The 22531-nt window shown below is 43.8% G+C and overlaps 2 protein-coding genes across 7 annotated transcripts in view; both read right to left on the bottom strand.

Moving 5' to 3' along the window:
- CUNH2orf82 (chromosome unknown C2orf82 homolog) overlaps positions 1 to 3619 on the bottom strand; it is a 28010-nt gene extending 24391 nt beyond the window's left edge. The window contains exons 1-2 of the mRNA XM_018567654.1: positions 3557 to 3619; positions 2306 to 2393 (exon numbers count right to left, since the gene is read on the bottom strand). Coding sequence (XP_018423156.1) covers positions 2306 to 2393; positions 3557 to 3619 — 151 coding nt within the window. The remainder of the gene's footprint in view (positions 1 to 2305; positions 2394 to 3556) is intronic.
- Positions 1220 to 22531, bottom strand: part of GIGYF2 (GRB10 interacting GYF protein 2) — a 105813-nt gene continuing 84501 nt past the window's right edge. For 4 of the 6 annotated variants that reach the window (XM_018567659.1, XM_018567658.1, XM_018567662.1 and 1 more), the window contains 6 exons: positions 21262 to 21489; positions 20371 to 20579; positions 12572 to 12729; positions 9381 to 9541; positions 5849 to 5975; positions 4520 to 5581 (listed from right to left, as the gene is read on the bottom strand). In XM_018567659.1, coding sequence (XP_018423161.1) covers positions 5517 to 5581; positions 5849 to 5975; positions 9381 to 9541; positions 12572 to 12729; positions 20371 to 20579; positions 21262 to 21489 — 948 coding nt within the window. In that variant the 3' untranslated portion in view covers positions 4520 to 5516. Of the gene's footprint in view, positions 1234 to 4519; positions 5582 to 5848; positions 5976 to 9380; positions 9542 to 12571; positions 12730 to 20370; positions 20580 to 21261; positions 21490 to 22531 lie in introns of those variants that run through there. The other 2 variants (XR_001941790.1, XM_018567661.1) reach the window with 2 other exon arrangements.

Genomic DNA, 22531 nt, shown 5'->3' with positions numbered 1-22531 from the left:
GATGATCAGCAGAGGAGGGTGAACAGAGGGTGCGGGGACCGGTCTAAGAATAAGGCGGCTCAGAGCATTGGGTGAGCAGAATTTTTTTTTAATAACAGACAAAAATGAGCAGTTACCCCACTGCAAGGGTTAATACACCCCCCACCCCTGGAGTTATTCTTTAAGTTATGCTATGGGATAACAAAGTAGGTGTTATCCCAATTTAGCCGCAAAAATGGAAATCTACTTTAAGGCCGACATTTGCTGCTTTATCAACTGCCATCTCACACACACTATCACCACGCCTGGGGTACTGTGGGAATGTGTGCTTAATGTATAAAAACCCATGTGTTACACTTTGGAGTGCTGCGGTGCCGTTCATTTTTAATGGCAATCCAATGCATCTTGCCAACACATTTGGCTTTTAGCGTGGTGGTCACCCTGGCTGGTTTCTCCAGCTCCATTACATGGAGTGTAGCCACCCAGGGACAGGAAATTTGTTATTTGCAGGATTACCAGGTGAGGATAGTCTGCAAAAAATAAAACTCATGCAGGCAACGCATCTAAGGACTGATGAGCTGCAATATATTACATTTTTGGGTATAGACTCTTTAATAATGGCTTATTTAACATGTACAAATTTGAGTCAATTTGGCTGATTCACTAAAGGATTTGAGAGTGTTCAACAATAAATTTTGCGAATATTAAGTTCAATTACCCAGTCAAGTGGAGATGAAGTAAACAAGGATTTTCTTTTCACATGAACGGATAATTGAAGTGAATCTGCACACATTTTGTGGGAACATTCTCAAATCCTTTCGCACAGCCACAACCTGAAGTGTCAAAAGTCTTCAGCTGACCTCTCACCCCTGGCTCTTAAGCTGGAGTGTCAGGCACCAAGTAAAGCTAAACAGAGCAAATATAAATATTTTAAAAGTCTGCACAACTGTCATAAGTAACACCGAGTATTCAAATTCCTGCATAAACCAAATCATGACTAGAACATTATAGCAGACTATCGACAGCAGTTTTATTCATTTATTACTATGTGGAGCTCTAGGTAGAGATCCAATTGAACATCCAGAGGCATATACAGATCCACAAGTAACTTGGGCAATATAAATGTAATTCTTTAAAATGATCTTGTTTTTTTTTTTTTTAGATGTACCATTGCAAACAAGAGCGTGGTTAAAAGCTTCCAAACAATCAAGGCATCTAAAGATCTTTTTATTAAGCTCACATGTATATATAAAACTTCCCATTGTATGATATGTTTTCCAAGCTACCATGCAATTTTGCACTAACCAAATGTCATCAATGGGGAAAACTCGAAAAGTTTCCAAATGACCAGATCAGTTTGTCTTGTAACTGCTGGGCCCGATGGCTATCCCATGTGGTCAATTAGCCCCCCATCCAAGCAGTATCATTCAAAGTGAATCTGCTTTGAGAACTATAATAAGCATGCAACATTCTTTGCCCTGCAGTTAAATATGGCTTCCTGCATTTAAACAGGCCTAATGGATTGCTAAGGTTCTGAACTGCACACTGTCCAACTCTAGTCTTTACACACTTGTGTGAAAGCAATAAATGTCACTTGCAGGCAATATGTCAATCACAAAGATAAACCAAAAAGTCTTCAAAGTGCAATGTTAGCCATGTCTTATATCCAATAATCCCATTAGAGTCCTTTTGTAGACATTCAGGAACACGTATGTTTGGGACATTTGGAGTTCCCTGCTTCTTCACAATCGTTTCTTAAATACCGACATGCTTATTCTAAAAGCACTTTTCAGCATGCAGACAGTTAACAGAACAAACTGTACTGTTGACTCATTGGTAGGTACAAGAAAACAGGCCATTGGTCAGACTCACGACCGGCGTCAGTGTGGAGTTAGTAGCCACAGCGGGCGAATGGCCAGTGCCAGGATGAAAGGCGCCCTGTTACCTTATACAAAAGGAACCTTGTCCGAGCCTTGTGCAGACCCAACCCTGTGTCCAGCCGCAAATGTTACATCAACTTATTTACAGAAAATCATAGATGTGTAACACATAGGTGTATATCCCCCCCTAATGTATCCATAATGCCGTTAATGTTCCAGGGAGCATAAAAATATTTTGAACATGCCTCTGGCCTGAAATTACATGAAAAAGTCACATTATCTGTGACATACCAATAAATAAACTTTATAGTTTATCACTAAACCAGCTAAGCATTTATAAGAAGCAGTAATCTTTACAAACGCTTCTGGACCGCTAGAACTTCAGCAGTATGGAGACGCCTGTGTAAAAAGATTAGTCAAGATTATTATACACCCTTCCATATTACCTGTAAGGAAAGCAGGGAGTAATATTCCAGTAAAAAGCAGCAGCAGCGCAAGCTGTGAGGTCCTCATGCAAGGCATGTCTGTCTCTGGCTGGGAATATGTAGACTGAGAGGTGAGACGTTAAGGAGACCTTGCAGCCTCTGGGTTAACAAAGGTGTCTCTGTCCAGTAAGGATGGAAATGTTTAGCTGAGGATCAAGAGAGAAGTACATACACACGCCAGACACCTCACACTCCCCTCATATCCCTCCTACTCCGTCACGTCAGGAACCAGAACCACCCAGCAAAATTCCTTCTCCAAAACCATCCCAAAAAGAAAAAGTGTACTGTCCTCCTCTCTTTTTTTCAGTACAGTTGCAGAAAAGACCATATTAATACATTTCCATATGACCGTCGCCAATTGGAATTGTTGAACAAACCGAACAATGCAAATTATATCACAATGTTCTCCATATGAAGGATTTAGTATCATGGAACACAACTATTTCAATGGCCTAGATGAGCGTTTTCTAGCCGTTGTTTTCAATTGTGTCTAAGAGGTCATGTTTTCTTGCCCCTATAAATAATAACCAATAATAATTGTAATTTCAACTGCTCACTGGTGTCCATGCTTGTTTAACGGTATCTGATGGGCAATGTTCTCCTACATTCCACAGAAAACATGGAAGGGGGAAGTGGGTTGCAATGGGAAATATTAACCATCCTTCTTTCAGAAACCAATGTATGAGGCCCAGTGCCCAAAACAACTGATCAGCTCACTACATTACTCGCATTTACATAAATGCTAGTAATGGATGTTACTCTTCCAATGAAGGGCATATGGTTTGGGCACAACTGTTTATTTTGGGCGCATAGAGCACCTGTCACTGTAGTTTTAGTAGACATTTACAAATCTGGGCACAGAGGTCAGGAGGGAGAGCACAATAGTTTATTAACCTGCAGTTAATGCATCATCTCTTTGGTGAATACAGGTGTTAAAGCTTTAGGAAAGTATTTTATGTCCCACAATGTTTACCATAGAAATCAATTACAGCTGAACTTCAGGAAGAAATTTAAAGAAAACCCACAATTTAAAGCAGCACTCTATTAAATACAGTTCGTTCATTCTCTTCATTTTAATTTAAGCAGTTTAAGTATCTGGATTTGAATTGGTATTGGCCTCTTGTAATCTCCTCCCCAGCAGAGCTTATTAGTCTGCTGTTTCTCCTTTCAATGTCACAGGCTGCGGGGAAAGACAAGACCTGTGTTACTTACCCTCAAAAAACAAATAGGCAGATTTTCTTCCAGGCCCAAGAGAGCTATATTGTGTGGTAACATTATCCACATAATTATCTCAGGGTATTATGAGGAAAAAGTCATAAAAATCCACCGTCAGGGAAAACAAAACTTTCCTTTATGTATTTGGTTGGTGCATTTATCTTTTGCCTGGAGTTCAGCTCAGCTACACAACCAGCGTCATAAAGAATTCAGCCATACCTAGAAGTGGCAATGGGAATGAACATTTCCTATCAGTCCTTCAGCAGAAACTACATGTAGCTTTATTTTCCATTCAATACATGCCCATGTGAAGCAGCACATTGTTACCTATCCAAATAAAATATGAAGGAGAGGGTTTTTTCTTTCTTTATTACACTGTCAAGTGGTACCAAGTTATTTTTTTTCTTCTATTGTGTAATCAGGAAACACCTACAGTTAAACTCTTTCCATCACTTTAATGCAGAGTAAGACTTTGAATTAAGGCAAAACATTTGCATTGAGTACCGTTGTGACAAGCCTTCTGGCCTTATGACCCGCTGTTCCTGTTCTATTCATTCATGACTTTCCATTCAATTTGCCCAATGTTTAGTGAAGACCCTACGTGTGTTTGTCCAGAAACTCTCCGCATAACACCAATGAGCTCACAGAGCATACCAAATCCTAAAAAGGAGAATAAATAGGAACTTTCCAATGACAAGACGTCGTAAAATAAATTAGGCTTTAATACAACTGTGTCTCTGGGACTTTTGTTCATGTAATGACCCTATAATATAAAGTAGAATCCCACGTTATATTTTCATTTTCCACTCCCGCACTCCTGAGCCACGTCTTCTGCCTCCAGTGGAAAGCTAGTAGTCTTCATGTTATAGGTCGGATCTGATAACACAGATTCAGTTACGTGTTAGCAGGGAGCATGAACTAAAGGATTTTTTTTTTTTGGTGGCAGCTGCCCCAGTGCTTGATTGTCCGTATGCTGACATTTCTCAGATGATGGAGGAAGACTGTGGCAAACAAACTGAAGTTCCCCTGGAACACACCAACATTCACCAAGCAATAAGGCATCCAAATCAGAAATATTTTAGAATACAACCAGCGCTTTATTGAGGTCAGACCTGGCATCCCCCCCAAATCACTGCACATGGGGCAAAAACTTGACAGTGGTCAGGGAGCTGTGTAAACTAAGTGTGTCACCTCTGATTCACACCATATCTGCACTTCTATATGAATATGTATAACTCAGGGGGAGTAGATATTAGGAACTCAACCAACAGCACCAACTGATGTGTTTTTTTTTTAGAATCAAACTGTATAGTGATCTGTACAAGTCCGAGGAGTAGCTGCAATTAATGCTGCTCCCACCTGACAACTATATAATAAAAAAAAAATCAGTTAATAAATGCACACATGAAAATAAAGTGCAAGGTGTGGATAGAGGAGAGCGACGCCATTCTTACCTCAAAGTATTTCTTCTCCAGAAGTGCAGAAGGCCACTTATGCACTACACAAACTTCAAAAGCTCCACACAGACTGAGGGTGCCTTACTGAAAATCCACAGAGCTGAACCCCAACAAAGCAGTGAGGGGAGGTGCAAAGTCCAACCCAAAAGCCTCCTCTCTCCACCTAATAACGGTGGAAAAGGTAACAGACCGTGCAAGTCTCTGAAACGAGACCGGACAGTACTGTGATAAGAGAAGGGTAATGTCCCCCATAACTCACTCTCTACCCACCCAGAGTGCCTTATCCACAATGCCCATGGGAATGCCTAGGTGAGTGGAGGGCAAAGTATGCTCAACAATGTCCTGCTCTGTAAAGCACTGTAGGAGGATGCCCCGCGATGACCCCAGTAGGGCACTGGGAGTGTGTGTTTGGGGTAGGTGGAGTCAAATGTTCCGCTACCTCCTCCCAATGTAGCAGAGGTAGGGGAGTGGGACAGGTTACCCCTACCCCACCATGATGATCAGTCCTCCAGAGTCTCTATCTCACCCATGTTCAACCTCTCAGAGGAAGCATTGACAGAAAACCCTGAAACAGAGAGAGAAGCAAAATATTAAATAAGAATGAAGCAATGGGAGAGAATGGAGATGTAATTCGAAAGATAATGAAAGGGCATATTTATAAAGCAGTGAATGTAACCTTTACCAAATATTCACAGGTGGTTAAGCATTCCCTCCCATTTAAAACACCTACAAATGCAGTGAATATTTTTGTAAATAGCTTCATAAATATTCCCCATATTGTTAAAAAGACTACCAAGGTAATTGAAATAGAAAATAAGGAGTAAGCACTTGCCTAGAAGACTTGGATCTGCACGAACCATCTTCTGTTTCTTTTTCTTGCGTCCAGCGCTTTGTGCAGTTTCTAGTGTTGTCGGCTGTGAGATATTTTGACTTGTTGGGTACATAACCCATCCAGATTCCTGATAAAGGCCAAAACAGTATTTTGTTGAATGACAAAATATGAAAAGCCTAGAGTACTCTACTAGTCTTATTGTTCTTTATCTCTGCCAGTGTGCGTACTGTGACCCAGAGTGCAGGCCTGCTCAAATGCAGAGTTTTGTGCAAGCTTTCTTTCGAGTGCTGGCGGTGTGCACGGAGTTTTTCCATTTGTTTTACACATGAATGTGGAACAGGTAATATAAGGAGAAGAAATTAGAACCGCCCCCTACATCTAGGTAAAGGTTTAACCCACATAAAAGGGGATGCAAGCTCTGTAGACCTAGAATTTGGGTCTATTTGCTAGGTAAGCGTCACTCTGATTAGTGGAGGTTTTTTGATGTCAACAGATGTGAAAGAATAGTGGAAACCACAGATTGAAGGAGTTTTAATTATGTTTGTGGAAATATAAGCGTCACACAGGGGTTGCAGGATTTGATTTTCTTTCTATATTTATAGTGGTTTGGATATAGCATGGCACATTTTTTATTATTTGGCATCACAGTAAATTAGTGCTTGCAGCTTAGAAAGGAGATACCGTATATACTCGAGTATAAGCCGAGTTTTTCAGCACATTTTTTGTGCTGAAAAATGCCCCCTCGGCTTATACTCGAGTCAGCGTCTCGAGAACTGAGCAAAGTGAGTACGCTGGTCAGGTTCTAAGGCATCCAGGTTGTCGTATCTGTCAGGAGGTGTTATTGTTATGGACTGCGCTGTAAATTCATCATCAAAGTATCTCGTGTCAATTTCTGAGGTCTGAAAGCTCTATGTATGTGCGATGAACAGCGCACATACATAGGCTTGTTGGCTGCACAGCGACTGCCAGTGATTGGCTTGTCACTGTGTTGTGGGCAGGGGGCGGGTCCGGAGGCAGAAGCGCGGCTTGGTGCAGGCTGAAGAGAAGAGATAAGGTAAGGGGAGTGAATGGAAAGGATAAAATCCTTATGAAAAGCAGGATCTGCCCAGGGATTGTGGAAATATTTTATCCTCTGTGTCGGGGGAATGGTATATGTGGAGAGGGAGTTGCCATCTGCAAGTTTCCCTCAGCTAAAAACACCTCACACCAGCTGAAGCTCTGTTTGGACATACAGATGATGAGGAGAACTCCAGTTTTGAAGGATTTTAGCTCTTGTGTGTTAGCTTGGTTGCTGATTGAGCTAAGGTTGTTGTACTTTTAAAGTTACGGTATTTTTGATACCATATTGTTAATGTTGACCCCCCCTTTCCACTTACAGAGCTAGGTTATTGTTTTTCTTTGAAATAAATATTCATGTAATTTTATTGGTATCTATCTTCATTTTGTACATTTACCAGTAGCTGCCTAGGCTTATACTCGAGTCAATATTTTTTCCCAGTTCTTTGTGGTAAAATTAGGTACCTCGGCTTATATTCGGGTCGGCTTATACTCGAGTATATACGGTATTAGTGCAAAGCTTATTTATAGAATATATGTTTTATTATATTCTTCAAGACAATTTAATAAATGTATCATACTACCATATGGGAAGATCTGTAAAGTATATAAGGAAGGAAATGTTATTCTGAATCTAAGTGGACACTGAAGTGTAGAATTGCTAGGCAGTGGCAATAATAAAATAATCCCATCTTGGAATATTAGCAGAGCATACAATATTGATCAGTAATAGATGTCTTCATCGCATGTGCTTGTCCAGCTATCTGGGTGTTGGTAAAGGCAGATCTGTTTACTGTTCCACTGGTTTGAATATGGATTAGATGTGATATGCACTTCTGAGAATTTTGTTTTGAGTTGTTATATATGAATAAATTAATTCTGGATATTAACACTGCAGCTTATATGAAAGTCAGAAGCACTGTTTATATAAATACACATTGACAAATAAAATATATCACAAAGGGCAAAACCGAAGCAATAAATATGGGGCTTGTATATTTATGCTTTGTATAGCACTATATTAATCTATTGATTATTACACTAATTACATTGTTTTAGCACAGTTAGGTATTAATTTATACAGGGGAGAGCAGAATAGGGATGCACCGATACCGGTACTCGGTCAAATGCTCCCATACTTACCCTGAATAAGGCCACTATCTGGTCAAAATGTCATTATAGATCGCCAATAGGGTTCAATTAGGCACCATAAGGTACCTGCTATCGAAGCCACAACACCTTAACATGTTTCCAAGGCACAAATATGCTTTAAGATGCCAATACACTGCAAGTGAGGGGTAAATCCCTCAAATGAGCAGCAACATTTCTACAGTAACATTTTTACTGTTGCGTCCCTTTTGGGAATCTCTGTTCTTGTTTCATGTGCCAGTGACAGGACATGTCAAAAAGGAAGAGAAAGCAAACAAAATACAGATATAACTTGACAGGTTCTGACTGTTCCCCACGTTAATACTATTTCTGCTTCATTCAAAAATAAACTTCAAATCTGCAATTGTGTTTTTCTAATATTTAACCACTTCAAGACCAGGTGTTTAGACCACCTTCCTGGCCAGGCCATTTTTCAGTATTCAGCGCTGCGGTACTTTGACTGACGTTTATTCAGTCATGCAACGCTGTACTGAAATGAATTTTACACCATTTTTTGGGGACAGATAGAGCTTTATTTTGGTGGTATTTAATCACCACTGGGGGTTTTATTTTTTATTATAATTAGGAAAAATTACTGAAAATTTTGAAAAAAAATACGTTTTTTTATACTTTATTGCTATCACATACCCCCCCTATGTGATAGCAAAATATGTGACAGGTCCTCTTTATGGAGACATCAGGGGTCTCCAAGACCCCTAATGTCACCTAGGACCCCCCAAAAGAAGCTGATGAAGCAAAGATCTGCTCCATCAGCTTCTGAAGCTGGAGAGTGACACAAGAATGCGGAAGTGATGTATTATACACTTCCGCATTCTTTCAGAGGAGAGGGGACCGGAGGGAGCTCGTGTACCGAGCTCTCTCTGATCCCCTGCGTCACAGGCGACATTCTGATCCCGGGCTCGCATCCCGTTTTTAAATTGTGGCCATTTCCCAGCGGCGCGCGCAAGAGGGCGTGTCTGAGCGGACGTCTAAAGACGCCCGCTCAGATCTAGAGAACCCCTGGCCGGCCGGCCCTTAGGCAGTTAAGGAAGCAAATAAAGAATTTAGACCAACCATCCATGCGACTGCTCGGCTCCGCATGGTCCGAACTGCCTGCCACCGAAAATGCTCCCTGACCCTTTTTTTCCCGCGCTGATCAGTGTGGTTTCCATACAGATTTCATTGGAACCGCGCTCATCAGCGCAGTTTTGGGCATTTCTAAATTGCGTTTCAGCACTGAAACACAATGAAAAACGCACAAAATCACCCTTTTAAAACCTGGTGAACAGGGCCTCAGATAAATCCCAGATGTAACTTAATGTATTACCTGCGGTGGCTTTTGTACAGCAGTTTTTTGCTTATTTCGGCGCTCCAGAAACTGCTTGGAGAAATCCTTGGCTTCTGGTGTGTCTCCAAGATATTCACAGACATAGTCATGGACCTCATACGGAGACTCCACTTCACGCAGGAAAGATACAAATGTGAGCACTGTACCAACACATAAAAGAATATTGTGAGGTTAAACTGAAAAGAGTAAGTAAAACCATTAAAAACCAATTAAAAATATAAACTTGATAAACTGCTAAAACTAGAAAAGGCAAAACTGCCATTGGGCACATGATGGTTATTGTTTTCCCTTTTGCTGGACCAACCTTTTTTCTAGGTAACAATGCAATTACTTAATAAAGTGCCTGGCTAAAATGTTTGTGTGAACATTCCTAAACTGTACTTGTAAGCAATTAGTTGAAGTATTTAATTCTGTTTCAGTTCATAAATATAAACAGAGTAACAAAGATGAACTCTATAAAATACACAGATAAATGCAAGTATGTGTTTATTATGAAATCATTAAAAGGAATTAAAGGCTAGTTCACCTTTTGCAAAAATTAATGAAATGCATATTTCATAATATAACATGATCACTGGATCAGGGCTGCAGAGCTCAGGCTTCAGCACATTCTCATACTGGCAGAGCTTGTACTGAGGTACGGAGTTTCAGTTAGGAGAGATGGGGGAAGAACGGCTGGACTTCAAACTGCATTAAATCACCTCATACGGCATCCAGCCGTCCTCCCACTAGTTAGATGCAGTAGAGCTGTCCTTATTCCCGTCCAACCCCGCTTCCCCATCTCCCCTAACTGAAACTCCGTAACTCAGTACAGCGCTCTGCCAGTATGAGAACGTGCAGAAGCCTGAGCTCTGCAGACCTGATCAAATGATCACCATTGCAATGCTTTTCAGGCTTTTTAGTTACACTACCAAATATGCATTTCTTTGATTTTGCGAAAGGTGAACTTAGCCTTTAAACATACAACTAGTGTAAGTAGCTAACTTTGACTGGGTATCAGCCCCTTGTAAAGCAGCATTTACACAGAGAGGGAGTGCCAGATCTGACAGCCATCAGGTGTTTTGCATATAAGTATGCTAACAAGGAACATGCTAACAGAAGGCGAGAGCAGAGTGAATTTTCACTCCTCTAAAACAGTGGTCCCCAACCCCCGGGCCGCGGACCGGTACCGTTCCGTGGATCAAATGGTTCCGGGCCGCCCAAGGAACATTACATTATTTCCATTTTATTTACTGTGGTGTATTTCTCTCGGGTTTGTCCGACTTTCCAGGACGAGAGGTTAACCGGGAGCTGAGAGACGTCACCTAAAGCCGCACCAATACCGCGCATGCGCAAAATATCGTGATATCGGGGCGGTTTTAGGTGACGTCTGGAGCTGAGCGGCTGCAAGCGGCAGTGGCATTGTAGCTTTGGTAAAGAGAAGGTGTGTATCGCTCTTCTCTCAGTTCACCGGTACTTTCTCATGTTTAACAGTGCTTGGTGTACGTGTATATTGTGTTTGCTCAAATTTAACCCACAAATTAGCAAAAATGAGTACGAAACAGACGTCGTTAAAGTTTCCTTGGGAAAAAGAAAAGGCCCAGTGAAGAGACAGAAGAAGGGCCTTCAACATCAAAGAAATATGTAACTTTTAACAGACAATACCATGAGTCCTACCTGAAATATGGATTTACCGGGACAGATGATTCCCACACACCAAAACCGCTCTGCATAGTTTGCGGCGACAGCTCTCTAATGAGGCAATGAATCAACGTCCCCCCCCCTCAGCGGGCCGCGGTAAAATTATCAAACGTTGACCGGTCCGCGGCGATAAAAAGGTTGGGGAGCACTGCTCTAAAACACTTTGGATTTTTTGAACCCTACCCACCTTCCCCAGTCATAAAAGCCGATATTATCTTTTTTGTCTTGGTCCTCTTTAAATTGTAGCTGAATGAACTAGGGCTAACATGACACGAGCTAAAGCAGGAAAGACCTGCAATTCCATGTGGTGTCAGGGTTGTTTTTAAGACACGGACAATTCCAATCTCTGCTTGTGCAAAGATTAACAAGGTTGGCTACTTCAGGGTAGAGTCTAGGGCTGCAACTAATGATTATTTTCATAATCGATTAGTTGGTCACCTTTCCACTTCAATAGCTTTAATTGGGGAATGACAGCTGTAAGCATCGCAGGCAGTGGCACAAGCCAAGCCAGCCAGCGGCTATTTCAAATTGCAATACTCAATAGCAGGCTGGCTATTGCACCCGTCCAGTGCCAATCAGCAGATGAGAGAAGTTCTCCTTCAGATCCTCCTCTGCTTATTGACAGGAGTCTTTGGGCTAGTGCAATAGGCAGCCTGCTATTGGCTACTGCAATTTAAAATAGCCAATAGCAGGCTGGCTATTGTTTCCAGCCGCTGGATAGGTACTTGACGCTGGATTTTTACCGCGGGCAAAAAAGGAGGCACAGGGGAGCAGAAGAGGAACTGGGGCACCAGTGGGGGGCATTAGCAGAAGAGTGGGGGCTGCTGAGGAGTCGGGGAATACAGAGGAGGCAGGGGGGTGGCAGCGGACGAGCCGGGGAACAAAAGAAAAGGCACAGGGGCTGACGCAGAAAAGCCGGGAATACAGAGGAGGCACGGGGGCCAGCCGCAGATGAGTCGGGGAATGAAAAGGCACAGCAGGTCTCTCTCCTCCCTGTTGGTTCCCGCTGCCTCTGCCGACACAGGTGGAAGAGCAGCAGGGAATGAAAGGGACAGACCGCTGCAGCCCTCACCAGCGGGGAGGAGAACAGGGGAGCAGAGTGGCGGATTCAACTAACTGATAATGAGAACAATTGACAACGATTCTCATTATCGATTAGTTGTTTCAGCTCAAGTAGAGTCAGCAATGTTCCAAAAGTTCTATTAGATGAATAAATATTAATAGACTAGGCTGGCCCTAATCAGGGCCATCAGCTAATTACTGATGGAGTTTGGCTGAACAAGATTACGACGAGCCAAAAGTACACATTTGATAGATTTATACAGCTAGAAAACTGTGTAAAAATAAGGGTGGCAATTTTTCTAAAATTCATAACATGTCATCTAGTTTAATGTCAATAAGCTGACAAAAACAAAGATGACTAGAAAAGGTGCAAACATTGTTTTTTGCTGCAAACAGTGTACAATAAATGACCAAATATGCTTCCTTACCATCCAGGTTGTGGGCAGTGCTGAGTGCATGCAGTGTCTGCTCACACCACAGGGTGAAGCTATCAGCACACTTTGTTGCTCCTTGGAACAGTCTTACGAGCTTTTCTTCTTGCTCAACCTTCTTACTCTGTCGGCTGTTCACCCCTGAAGAAGACTTACTGAAGAGACAAAAGAAAAATGTAAAATTTAGTACAGACATTACTATTTTCCTGTGAACAAACACTGTAATAAAATAAAAGCCCCCATTAAAGTGAATATAAAGTGAAGTGATAGCATTTATAAAAAAAATGCATGATGCGTTTAACTTAAATGAGTCAACCTTTGTCTATGATCTCTTGCTCCACAAGTTGGTTCCAATTTTATTAAAATATTTCAACACTGTAACAGAGAGTCCGAATTTTGGGGTTTAGTCCTGGACACAGCTGATTCCAGAGATGATTTTTGAAGGTTAAGGGGGTGGGGGGTTATCACTGGGGCCTGCAGTGTAGGGAATACCCAAGATGCAAATGAAAAGCTTAAAAAACAGGTTAGATGCTGTAAATAAGGGCCACAATCCATTAGCTCAGGGGCCCCAGCGCAAAGCATATGAACGGCTGATGCACTGAAAAGTTGGGTACATGTAGGTAAGCATCTCTGATGTTTACAGAAGCCAGGAAGTCACCCTGGTGAAAGGAAGAAATTACACATTTGCTAGATTCCATGTGGAATTTTAGGACTCTCATGAAGACTTTCAGAGCTTTGAAATCCAGAACGGGATGAATTCCCCCTTTGGGCTTGGAAATAAGTTAACAGGTTGGAGTAAACCCCCTGTTCTGCTGCAGTAAATGGGGCAATGACACCTTGATGTATACCACGGCACATTAACAGTCTGAAGAGTACTCTACTATCGGCAGCTGACCTGTCAGCGGAAAAAATCTTTTATCCATAATTTTTATCTCTATTTGTAACGCTATGGAGAGCGATTTTTATGACTTCCAATAAATCTCTGTTTAATACACCATGAGCCTTGCCGCTCTGTCCTCTCTCCTTTTCCGGATTTAAATCTCTATCCTGAGACTCCGAACCACGACGGCCCCTGGAAACTTTACAAGAAAACCCTACGCAGCGCATTATCAGTTCCCTCACTGACACGCTGAAATAAGAAAGGAACGTTACACAAGAACGCGATCTTGCTCCTGGAACACCAGATAGGCTTCACCCTTCCGTCACCCGATCATCTCCTCACGGCAATGGAACGGAACATCTGACAGAATACAGCAGCCTTCCCGGGATAACTAGATCGTTTTCGTTCTTCTGACATCTGGTGAGTGCGTTCCCTACGGCGGTTTCTCCTTCAGACAAGCATTCCCCTTTGGCACTTCAGATGTGTACACATGCCCCTTATTCTACAATAAGTTTCCATGAATGAAACTTCACGGGACACTGATATAATATTTCTCCATTCATAGTGCTATTTTTATGATTATATTTATTTACACAATTGTAATTATACACACACTTGTTCCATTTTATATCCATATAATTATACGATTTAAGTTTTTTTTACTATTTTTTACCGATGTGCTTCCTCGGTACCAATAGTTTTAAATTTTGACTGTGGTTTAATTTCCCCTTCGAGGAAAGATCCACACTATATGTTTATCACACTGTTAGTTGTTGAAGAAACACACGGTTTGACACATTACATTCATTTATTTCTTTTATTATTGGTTCCACTATATTGGTTTTTGATGATTATACAGTGAGGCTCAGAGCGCTGTACCATTGATTAATTAATTTCGGGGCTCAGGCCGATCAGCCTGAGCCCCAGCAGCTCACAGCCAGTCCGGTTTTCTTTCTTTTTCGTTTTAATTTCCCCTTTCCGATAGCGCAGAACGCTGGTTTTATTATTGTCTGAGGGATTGGCAGACTTCAAGCTCCAGGATCAAAGCTTGGGGAAGGCAGGGGGTGAAGACTTTGCAGTCTGTACCTTGAGTTTCTTCCACTGAGGAAGATGGGCGCTCTTGCCACCAGTAGCATCCTTGCTTATGTCGTCAAGAGCTTGTCTGAAGAGATGCCTCGCTCTCAAAGGCCATCCAAATAAAATGATTTTTACACAGGGGTTCTACAGTCTAGCACTTTAGTCAAAATGCACTACGCATATGCACGGATATGAGATGTCAGAAATGGGATTGGAGGCTTTCAGCAAACTGTCACATCTGAAATTGAATGGTACACTCATCTGCTGCACATGTTCTATAAACGAGGGACCAACCACAGCAGTGGCTAGATCTTTTTATAGGATAATGACCAGTCAGACATGGTTTGGATTGGATAAAGGGCAAGACCAACCAGAGAGAACAAAGCTCTAAAAAAGGGCTTTAAACTTCTTATTAGCTGGGTCTTTAGAACATAGGTTACGCGCTCTACAGGAAAAGTAAGCACCTTCTTAATGCAGGATACCACCTGATCCACAGTGGGAATAGACCACTTCTGTATAAAATCCTCACCAAAAGGATACGAGGCTGATAAGCACGGAGGAGCAAACAGTTTATCAGAATGCTCCCAATCTCCATACAGAAATAGTTGGAAAACCAGGTGTAAAGGGAATGTCCTTGTGGTCCTATAAAATTTAAATGGCTCCAGATTGGAAAAGGCAATGGAAGAAGCAACAGGTTGATCCCATAGTTTCAGAGTGGTGCGCACTGCATCAAGTGCCAAAACGTTTGCCATTAATTTGCGAGTTAAAGCAATACACAGGGTTCTCAGGGTTCAAGCTAATCAATCAAGGACTAGAACAACTCTGAATAAGAGAGAGCCTCTGCAACCAATGGCCTGGAAGCTGTTAAGACAGAGGGCAAATGAGACATAGAATCTGCAAGAGAGGGTGCTGGAGTGGACTGGTGGCCTCTGCATTAAAAGTCAGCAAATAACTTAGTGATTTAGGTTAAAATCTTGCATGACCGTGGTAAAATCCTCAACCAAGAGGGACGGCGGTCAAGCCACACCTGAGGGTTCCAAGGAGGATTCTGAGGACAGGGCACTATCAGCTAAGGATGGCATAATTCCAGGCTGCAGCTGTATGCATCGGCAGCAAACATGCAGCAAGAAGCTCCAGATCAATCAGTAGAGCATAAACTGGAAGCAGGCATTACAGTGGGACTTGTCCAGAATCGGACATGTGGCCACATGGCTGAAAGGCAATGCATGCACTCAGGGTCAGGTGGCCGGAGGTGACAATTCACTATAGGTGGGCAGCAGGAGCAGATCAAAAGACTGACGTTCCATGTGGTCCTTTGTGGGGAGATGCTTCCTTGATGATAAATGGTAGGAAAGAGAGCACAGAATGTGCACACAACACACAACTTAGCGAGTTATGTTGGTGCTTGGTCACACAGTGTTGGCCCCTTTTGTGGCAAAACCAGTGGGAATGAAGAACAATGATGTCCAGCGACCTAACTACATGAAGCAGCTCTACGGCTCGGCATTATCAGTTTTTAAGTGTAACTCCAGCCAAAAAAAACATTTTTTTTAGTTTTGGATAGCATAGGGAAGGGTCACGGTTCTTTTGCTGTCTGTTCCTGTTGTTCAGAAGATTATAATATAATTTAAAAAATGTTTTATTTAAAATGACACAGCATAAAAAGTTTTTTCCTATTTTTAATTTTATTTTATAAACTTTATTTTTTATTATTTGTTTGCATTTTAAATTTTTATTTATGTAACTTTTTCTTTACTTTTAATTTTTTTTGTCTTTTTAATGTAATGTTTTTTTTTTGTATTTTAATGCTGGGAGATGGATCTCCCTTTCAGAATCCAAGCTGCCAGATTGAGTGCCTCTGGATGGGGATGCCGTACTGGCCCTTGGGACAGCAGGTCCGGGGTTACTGGCAGAATCCAGGGAAGTTCCATGCTGAGATTGCGAAGAGTCGCAAACCATGGTCTCTTTGGCCACCAAGGAGCCACAAGGATGAGCGTCACCCGCTCCTGTACCACTTTCGATATAACCCTGGGTAATAACCTCACCGGGGGAAAAGCGTATGCCAGGCAAAAAACCCATGGGTGGGCGAATGCGTCCCCTCCCAGGGCTCCGTCCCCCGGACACAACGAAAAAAACACTTCTACCTTCCGGTTTTCCCTGGTTGCAAACAGGTCTATATCCGGGGTCCCCCACCTGGCCCTCAGCATTAGGAACGTATGGTCGTTCAGTGCCCATTCCGATGGCCGAATGCGTTTCCTGCTCAGGAAATCGGCTAAGGAGTTCAGCGTTCCTTTCAGATGCACCGCTGTGAGGGATAACAGGTTGTGTTCCGCCCAGGCCAGAATCTATTGGGACAGGGCCAGCAGAGTCCGCGACCCCGTGCCCCCCTGCCTGTTTATATAGGCCACTGACGTGGCATTGTCCAACCGGACTGCCACGTGAGAGCCCCTGATTCCCTGTTCGAACTCGACAAGGGCTAGTCCGATTGCCTTCAGTTCTCGGATGTTGGAGGATTGCCGACGCCAAGCGTGATCCCCCTTCCCTTGGGTTAAGTTCTCCCCCCAATGGGCGCCCCAGCCCCAGGCACTGGCGTCTGTGGTGATTGTCACTTGTTGCGGCACTCTCCACAGCCGTCCACCTACCAGATTTTTTCTCTCTAACCACCAGGTGAGAGATGCCTTTACCTGAGCCGGGACCTGGATGCACTCGTCCAGCGTCTCTTGTTCGCCGCCCCAATGCTGCAAAAGAAAAGCTTGAAGCGTTCTTGAGTGGAGCTGTGCCCAGCACACGGCCGGGATCGCCGAGGTCATAAGACCTAGGAGACGCATTATCACCCTGAAGGACACCTCGTTTGAAAGATACAAGGATAGAGTCAACTCCGCTATCCTTTCCCGTTTGTCCTCTGGGAGAAACAGACGAGAGACTCTGGAATCTATCCGGTACCCCAGGAAAGTGATATCCTGTGTTGGCTGCAGCTGGGATTTCTCCCCATTGATCAGCCAGCCTAGCCCCTGTAGGTGTGCCACTGCCTGCTCCAGATTCCCCCTGAGGGTCTCTGGGGAGTGGCTGAAGAACAGCAGGTCGTCCAGGTAAGGGATAACCTCGATCCCCTGAAGCCTTAGTGGAGCCAGCGCCTCCGCCAACACCTTTGTGAAGAGTCTTGGCGCAGAAGAAAGACCGAAAGGCAGAGCTCTGTATTGATAGTGAGCTATCCCGTGGGGTCCCTTTATCGCAAACCTGAGGAGTTGTTGCGACTGCTCTCTGATTGGTAGATGGAGATACGCATCTTTTAAGTCTATTTTTGCTAGAAACACCAACGGGGGCAACAGGTTTCTTACTGAATAAATAGACTCCATACGGAACCGCTTGTACCGTACCACCCTGTTCAAGGGTTTCAAATTTAGTATCAGCCTGGCACCCCCCGAGTAGCATCCCGTTCCCCTACTGGCACCGGGCAAATAACTTCCTGGTCCATTAGGTTCTGTAAGGCCAGTACCATCGTTTGGGCTTTTGGACAGGAAAGTCACGAGAAAACTGGCAGGAGGAGGTTTCACCAGCTCTATCCTGTAACCCCACTGGATCAGGTTCAAGATGAAACCGCTGTGTGTGACCTCCTGCCACTGGGGGAGGAACGATCTGAGTCTTCCCCCCACCAAAGCCGGGCAGTCACTGGGGTTTTGCTTGGGCCTGGGCGGGGGAAAAACGAAACCCACTTTTGTCTTTCCCCTTCTTAAATGCCCACTTCTTGCCCTGGTCCTGCTTTTTACCCCCTCTGTTTTTCCGGGCGAGTTGACCTCGAAAGGGCTTCCTAGGTTGTTTGTTCGCTAGGGGGAACCCCTTCTTTTTGTCCGAAGATCTGTCCAGAACTTCCTCCAGCTCCTGACCAAACAGCAAATCTCCTTTAAACGGTAGCCCACAGAGCCGGTTCTTGGACGCTATGTCCCCCGACCAGGTCTTTAGCCAAAGAGCCCTCCTTCAGGGTAGTGTAAGGTGCCGTGCACCTGCCTACCTTAGAGCTGGCTGCAGAGGGTTCTCCCAGATCATTGGGTGCAGCAACATTCGCAGAGTCTGCTGGCATGGTCGCCGACCAATGCGAAGCTCCACGCTCTCCGCCCCCGCTCCGATTGCTCCCACCTCGTTTGGTGCCACAAGGTGCTCCACCGGGTAGCTGGCCCTCTCTCCAGGGTCTGATCAGTGCCATGGCCGAGCGGGACACATCCTTCTTATGGCCGGACCGGAAATGCGTCATTTGACGCCATCCCCCGCCTCCACCCGCAGTACCGCCCCCGGCCTGTGACCTCCGACAGTGCTCCGCGTCTGACGTCACTGCTGTGCGCCTCCGCCCCACGAGTCTCTGCTCGAGGCGGCCGAGAGAGAAAATGGGCAAGACAGCTGCCGAGTCACCTGCCACGGCGCGAGGCTTCCCTGCCGCCACCACACAACTGTGAGTAACGAACAGAAATGCGGAAACAGACCTCAACAGCCCGGTGGCTCCCGCGGGTACACTCCTCAGACCGCCAGAGTCCCCCAGGAAGGCAGCTATAACCCCCGCTAGCTGGGAAAAACTCCACTGGAGTCATCACAAAGGGAGGATGGTTGCCCTCTTGAAAGAGAGAAACCTCAGGGCCATTCACCCCTAAGGGTAGGACAGGATGGGGACTGCCCTAGGGATCTTGCCCCGGTATCTCCAAGACCACTGGCCGCAAAGGGAGGAGATACCAGAGCAGCAGGCCCCCTGCCACGTGCACGCAGGCCTCAGAAACAAATAAAAAACATCCATTTCTGCAGTGCTCCCATGCTCCTGTTAGGCCGAGGAAACACAAAAAACTGAGGTATGCTGGGGGCAAGTGCCCTTTTATTTGGTGTATGTGATGTGTTTCCTGTTTTAGGTGGGAGGAGACTATCTCTCAGATGCTGTCCTGGAAGATTACTTGGGAAAGTTCTCTATCAGGTCCCCCCATGCCAATTGACAGCAGGCGGGTGCAATAGCCAGCTTGCTATTGGTGATTGCATTTTACAATACCCAAAAGCAGGCTGGGTATGGCTCCCAGCCTGCAATGAAGAGTAGGCAGGGGGGCGGGGCAGAGGAGCCGCGGCCGGACCAGGAGACCGGAGGATCGTCCGGACCGGGGAAGCCGACGGAACAGCTGAAGAGGAAGTCGGCACATCAGCGGAGATACGTGGGGCATCGGTGGTATGCAGCGGTCTGTGTCCCCGCTGCCTCCGCCAACACAGGAGCGGAGAGCAGCGGGGATTTGAAAGGACACAGGCCGCTGCAGCCACAGTTCTCCTAAATGTACCGGCGGCTGCCGGTACATTTAGGAGAACTGTGGACCCCGTTCGTAAGTACGGATTGTCTGTAAGTCGGAGGTCCGTAACCCGGGGACTGCCTGTACATCAGTCTGTAAGGCGCTTTGTCAGCCACCTTCATGATTTCCTTTCCTGTCTTGTGGAGCAGGCTGGTGACTACACACCCTGCCAATGATGACATGAAGTTAGAGCTATCCTCTGTGTGCGCTTTTATGAACCAACCAGTGAAGTCAGCGAACACATTATGCAAGCTGTGAGCGGGCTATAGTTCTCTAAGTAAATCTAAAGTACAATGGGACAAGATACCAACTATTCTTAATGAAGCAGTATGGGAGAAGAATTGCTCTAGGTGACTGTAGAGGATCTGATACAATGGGCTATTTCTTTTTCTGGCATGTTTAGTGGAAATTGTGCAGTGTCCATCACCAAAGTTCACAATTAGTAATAATAAATACAGCTAAATCCAAAATTTTAATGTTATAAATGTTAAAACGTCTGTAGGTAGCACAAGGGAATATTCAGTTTTTACCTGGCATTGTTCTTGTTCTTGTTGGTGGTGTTTCGAGGTGCCACCTGTTTTACCGCATCGTCCCAGAATCCACCACTAGGGCTCTTATTTTCTGGGCTATTCCAGATACTACTTATTGAATCAGATGACCACTGGGGGCTCGGGTTATTGTTCAGATTACCCCATACTGAGCTCACTGAGCTCACTGAGCTACTAGTGTTTTGAAGTTGCTATAAAAAAAAAAGCAGGAAAGTTTGATTATACAAAAACAAGTTTGTCATAATACTTCCACTTTCACAATATTAATTTTACTCATTGAATGTCTCACTGTTCTGTAGGAGTATAAAGATTTTAGTATGCCAGTGTTCTCCAACTGTGCAGACACATCTGACATATAAAATCAGTTACAGTAGTCATAATAAACTGGCAATGCAAAAACAGACGTTTTTATCCCAGTAGAAACCTACATAGGGCCGAGTGCCTGTGGATTCACATAAAATATCAAAACGCTGAACATTGTGAATTTATTATCTAATTCAAACTCACTAGCTTCTTAAAAGAAGAAACATTTAGTGCTCTCTAGACACCATAAAAGATAATTGAGCCTGAGGAGAAGTCACGATCAAGCATCCGGGAGTATGGCACAACTTCCAACACCTTAATACAGCTATATACATTTAAATCTGCTATAATGCCACATGTGGTTCTGGTACATGTCTGTTATAAAGGTGGACGAAGGAGGTTATGAACTGTAACATGGCTCAGAGAAAATCTCTCCTTTCAAACTCAGATACTACTTTACATTTAATTAAGCTAGTAAAGTTAAACACACAATAGGTATCTTCATAGCAAAAGTAAGGAATGCATGCGAGACTTCCGAGGTCTACCTGTTTTTTGGACAATGGTACTCACAGGAGGGGCAGGCGTAGCTGGAAGAGTAAGGTTAGGCGGTCGACCACGGCCAGCCTGAGGCGGCATTATTTGCATTTGCCTGGCTTCTTCTTGCTGAATCTCCAAGAGAGATGTTGTATTGCCAGTAGATTTCCCAGCATTGCCCCAGCCAGAGACTTTTTGCTGCTGCTGCAGCTGCTGCTGATGCAGCTGCATAGACTTTATCTCCTGCTGCTGTCTTCGAAGCTGCTAAAAGAATTACAAATTGAAGAGCCATTCCAGGCAATTAGTTTAATGTTATCCAGCAAATACTAAGGCTAGGCCAAAATCAAACAGTTCACTCAATTTACTTTTAAAGAAACCTGTCAGCTCAAACAGCTCCCACAACACACTTCTTTTTGAAGGTGCATGCTGCAGGGCAGTCATGGTCACCTGGAACAAGACGGTCAACATTGTATTGCAAATTTGTATGCTGACAGATTCTGATCAAAGTTTCCTGTAATCCTACAGTAAGAATTACATCATGTGTGATTTTTCTGTCCCCCTGATTCATGTATCACCCATCAGACTGAATCTTCCATGGCGGTTTAGCGAGTTTGTGTGCTTCTTAACACTGCCCTTTCTTGTTTGTGACAGAGGAAGCAAGGAGCCTGATGTGGATATGTCTGGGAACAGCACTCCAACGCTCATCTGAGGGGGTCTCAGATGACCTGCAAAAAAGACTGGGGTGGATTGGTGCACAAGAGCAATCCCCAGATAAAACGTGCAGGTACTGAGCTGGTAGTACTGTGCTCCCAATAAACATTTCAAGGCTCAGTATTTAATTTTTACCAAAGTGTACCTTTAAATATATAAGCCAAAATATGTGGGAAATTATTGTGTGTGTATAGTACATCAAAAATCAATTATCCAATGTATTTAAAGGCATTTATTTCTTGCCAGTGAAATACATGGTAACTAGTGCTTCTTCATGACCATTGCAAACCAATAAAGAATAACCAGGAAGAGTATAGCGTGGGAGCCAAAGGAAACTTTTCATTTTTCACCCAAAATTCTATGAACAAACACACTGCCTTATTTCCATATTATCCATTACAAATCTAATAAATGTCTAAAAATATTTAAAAAAAGAGAATATTCTATATCAGAGATCAACAACATATTTACCAGGCAGAAAAAAAAAGTTATAATTTCAGGTCCATCAATTTAGTGTCTAATGTAAAAGCTGAAGAAACAGCTGAAAGGTAAGAAATATATTCTACATGTTTTTTTTTTTTTTGGGGGGGGGGAA

The sequence above is a fragment of the Nanorana parkeri genome, unplaced genomic scaffold (genome assembly GCF_000935625.1).
Source record: "Nanorana parkeri isolate BGI_ZX_2015 unplaced genomic scaffold, ASM93562v1 scaffold1080, whole genome shotgun sequence".
NCBI classification, from domain to species: Eukaryota; Metazoa; Chordata; class Amphibia; order Anura; family Dicroglossidae; genus Nanorana; species Nanorana parkeri.
The sequence above is the reverse complement of the archived record's forward strand: the minus strand, read 5'-3'. Positions and strand labels throughout refer to the sequence as shown.